The 4020-nt window shown below is 42.8% G+C and overlaps 1 protein-coding gene across 1 annotated transcript; it reads right to left on the bottom strand.

Annotated features, from left to right (window-relative positions):
- Positions 1 to 824: 824 nt before the first annotated feature.
- Positions 825 to 3525, bottom strand: ANAPC13 (anaphase promoting complex subunit 13). Its single transcript, XM_083741998.1, has 2 exons — positions 3391 to 3525; positions 825 to 1570 (listed from the first exon to the last, which is right to left on the bottom strand). Exons 1-2 carry the CDS (start codon positions 3487 to 3489, stop codon positions 1445 to 1447), a joined length of 225 nt encoding a protein of 74 aa, XP_083598124.1. The 5' UTR covers positions 3490 to 3525; the 3' UTR covers positions 825 to 1444.
- Between the last annotated feature and the right edge of the window lie 495 nt (positions 3526 to 4020).

Genomic DNA, 4020 nt, shown 5'->3' with positions numbered 1-4020 from the left:
CCTTGTAGGATTCACCAGTTCTTTTCCTGTTCAGCTTAAAGTACCTCAGCCATAAATCCAGTTTCTAAGATTAGTATGCATCGTGTTTTTTATTTACTCTGTCTCAAATTCTTATGCCACTTAAAATATTGATGTAGCAATTGGTAAAATAGATGCAAATTTGTTGCTGCGATACTGTTTCACTTATTTGCTTTCAATAGAAGTTTCTGTCTGTCTTCAGGAAAACTTGCTTGTTGAATTATCCCTGAAAGCTAGCCTATTACAGTAAATATTTGGCTGCAGATTGGAGGAGTTGAGACCATGAGTAAGTATTAGAGACAACATGCTGCTTACCAGATCAGGATTCCTAGGACTATGGCCTTAAACTACCTTATCTTTACCTCCTACCCATACCCTTACATACAGACCAGAAGGAACAAAAATACGAAGTTGAATCCTGCCATGGGGGATTAGGGCAAAAACCACATTGGTCCATATTACCTGAAAAATTAGGTCTTAATCATGGCAATTAAAAGAACTCATGGTATGTGTGCCACTCAAAGGAAAGAAGAAAGCTAAAACAAATCTGTAGTTTTATAGTCTTAACTGGACTTTCTGTAGCAGTTTCTCTCTGTAGTCGTGTTATCCATCCCTCTCCCCCTCTGCCTTGTTCTTGTTGCAACTGACTCATACTGACTTTGCTGAAGTGAAATCTACACACCTTTCCTTAAAAAGCTAAAAGAGTGAAATTTACAAGACAGTTTTACCCTCTGACCAGCTGCTGCAGAACTCATGAGAGACCCACTGCATATTTCACCAAGTTCATTCAAAGAACAACCACACAGTTACTAACACATTTCTTTTATATAAATACATGGAATAAATGTTAAGAGGATTTCTATGACTTTGGGAAGGAGATCTGTAATAAAAATATACAAACTGCAAACCTTCTTTTACCCTCTTCAGAAATGTTTGTGTAAAATTCTTTTAATGCCTATTACTCAGAAGCAGTGTTTAGGACAGACTCAGACTCAAAGACCGTAAAAGAAAGTTCAGATTGTTTGTCTCTTCTGCTTGATCTAAACATCCAATGTGATATAGTGTGACTGGTCTGGTGAGGTCACACCATCAGCTTGCAACAAAGTATCAAACAGAGACTAACATTATCCATACACAGTTTGGTTAATGTTTACTGCCACTGGGAACTGTTCCTTGGCTCATATCACAGACCCCCCAACAATGAAACATGATGTAAAAACAACAACCCTGACAAGTTTTAAGGAATTATTAATTTACACACACTTATTGTGTGCAGCTTCTAAGGCTCTGATATATCTACAAAGACCTAATAATCAGTGACTCAGGATTGGAAGTTTTACAAATGTTTTCTTTCCAAATTAAAGCAGGTAGATGTGGATGAAGTGCTGGAAACACTTTAATTACTGCAAGAAGTATCACAGGCACACTAGTTTCCTGTTGGAGGAATATTTTCATGAAGGTACTGCAAAGCCAAGTCAGTCCATTTCATTTCTTGTTCTTTTACAGATTCTGTTGTGCCACCGTTGTCTTGTTCTGGTTCAGGAAGCTCATTCTGAGAACAGAAACATATTAAATTATTTAAAATGTTTTAAAAAGCAATAGCATCTAGAAATATTTGACACTGATGGATTAGGGACCAATAAATGTGACTGAAAGAAAAATGTATCTCACATATCTGTTTATGAAGTATGCCAGAAAAAATTGCAATTCCAGCTATGTCTATATTTTGGGAGAACATTTTGTGTGTGTGTTTTCTGCCTGATGTGTGTGTGTGTATCCCCATTCCTGTTGACTCTCCTTGATCTCTTGGAAGCTTTCGCTACCATAAACCATGACATCCTCCCAGAGTAGTTTTGTGGGACAGGTTATTTGAGGCACTGTTATGGTGAGTCTTCCCCTACTTGCATGTCCACTACCAGAGAGTGGCATTGGGGGACTTCTATGGCTTTTGTTCCACACTATCCTTTATACTGTTTAGCATCTACTGGTATATGAAGCTACTTGCAGAGGTCACTCAGGGATTGGGGAATGGTGTCACCAGAAAGCTGATGACAACCAACCCTATCTCTCCTTACCACAGTGAAGCTGTGCAAGCAGTTATAGAGAGTTATAGACTAGATAAGGGTCAGTAAAGTGATCTGCAAAGGACTGTGCTCTCCCTGAAGGCATAGGTATGTAGCTTGTGGGTACATTTGGAATAATATCTGTTGATAGAATCCCAAATGGCTTCAGTGGCTATTTCCAGCTCCAGTTGATATGCCAGCTTTGATTCTTACTGCTCCAAAAGAGGCTGGCCAAGTTATTCATGCATTGTTAAACTCCTGGTTTAACTATTGTATCATGCTCTGTGTAAGGCTAATCTTGAAGGAGGTCTGGAAGCTGCATCAAGTCCAGAATACAGCTGCAAGAGTGGTGAGGGGTGTGATGAAGAGATCTCACATTACATCAGTTCTGCAGCAACTGCACTGGCTGACTATCTGCTACCAGACTAAAAATATAGCTATTGACATTAAAATACCTTAACTGCTTAGAACTCAATAAGTTTACTCAATAGATATGGTTAATTGTGCAGTGTCCTGAGATAGTTTTCTCTGTGATGGCTCCCAGCACATCATGAAACTCCCATCAGTGTCTTGGTCCCTCATGCTTTTGTGTTGGCAAGTGATGATTCAACTCTTTACAAACAGGCATTTGAGAGAGTCAAGAGGTGAAATTTACTAGATGGGTGAAATATACATACATTGTAGTATCATTTTCCACTTCGGCTAAACATGCTCACTAGAGCCAGTTTCTTGTACTGTGTGGTATACTAATCCAAGAAATGTGCATAGATACAGATGGCACAAAATGTGGCTCTGGAAAGTACAGTTTTAAACTGTTTTTAATACATTGCATTTTAATGCTGAAGCCCACTATGGGACTTTAAAATAAATAAAGAACCAAGTACTTTTAATGAGGCAATTCTGACCTGTTTCAATATTGCTACAAAAGATGTGAAGGAAGCCAGGCTCCTCCACTAAGCGTGCAAACCCAGCTACAAATTACATTTAACTATGCTTGCAGTGGGAAGTTACCCACATTAGCAATATGAGTCAAATATTGACTTGGGAACTGCGCTTGCCTCATACCGTGCAGTTTTGCCCCTGGTTGCAAAAGGTTCATTTATTATTATTATTATTATTATTATTTAAAGTAGGACTGTGTGCATCTGGGCGTCACCCACCTGATGAGGAGAAAGGGGGCACAGAGATCTGCCCCTTTCCTGAACCAGACTAGCACCATAAGGCAGATACTGCCCCTGCCCATGTGGTTAGAGGTCCGACCCAGGGAAACCAATTCAGGGCCAGGCTCTTGAGCGCCCACTCAACTCACCAGCGGTATTGCCACATCTTCGTAGGGCAACTTATCTTCCCTCCACGCGTCGTCGATCAAATCGAGGATCCGCCCGTCTCTCTGCACTTCGCTGTCCATCTTCGTGCAGATCGGGGAGAACCAGGGCTGCGTTATAAAGGAGGCGTCCACGTCACACACGGGCTTCGGACCCTGATCCTAAGCGTACCTGCGCTTTGCTTTCATTCGGAAAAAGGCAGGCGGCTTGGGACAACCGCCGTCGCCCCGCTCCTGTCACCCGCCAGCTTCTCACCTAAGAAGCGCCACAGTTTTTTTCCGAACCTCGGAGGCAGAGGAAGTGACATCACAGGAAGCGGCTCCAGAAGCCGGAAACCCATAGAGATGGGGAGAAAAAGAAGAGAGCGTCGCTAGTCTTACCCAAACAACGCGGGCGGGAGTCGCGAACCAGAGAGCGACTCCCAAGTTCTGAGGTAACCGGGGCGTGGGGGCGTGGCTGAGTGGCTCGCGCGGGAGAAGAGAAGCTCGACACGCTGTTTCGCCGGCCATTATCCCTGGCGCGGCGTTGGTCGGGCGGGCTCATTTCTCTTTCGCCGGTTGACGGGAGATTGGCGAGGCGTCCCTTCTTTCTCCTCTCCTCACCCGGGCGCGCGA

The sequence above is a fragment of the Podarcis gaigeae genome (assembly GCF_964106915.1).
Source record: "Podarcis gaigeae genome assembly, chromosome: 5".
Taxonomy (NCBI): Eukaryota; Metazoa; Chordata; class Lepidosauria; order Squamata; family Lacertidae; genus Podarcis; species Podarcis gaigeae.
This window is presented reverse-complemented; position numbering and strand designations above follow the sequence as displayed.

Bases quoted from the DNA above. Each gene is read 5' to 3' on its own strand.
- ANAPC13 (XM_083741998.1), bottom strand. From the start codon at position 3,489: ATGGACAGCGAAGTGCAGAGAGACGGGCGGATCCTCGATTTGATCGAC. The intron at 1,571-3,390 runs GTGAGTTGAGTG...TTCTGTTCTCAG, and splicing joins AAGATGTGGCAATACCGCTG to AATGAGCTTCCTGAACCAGA.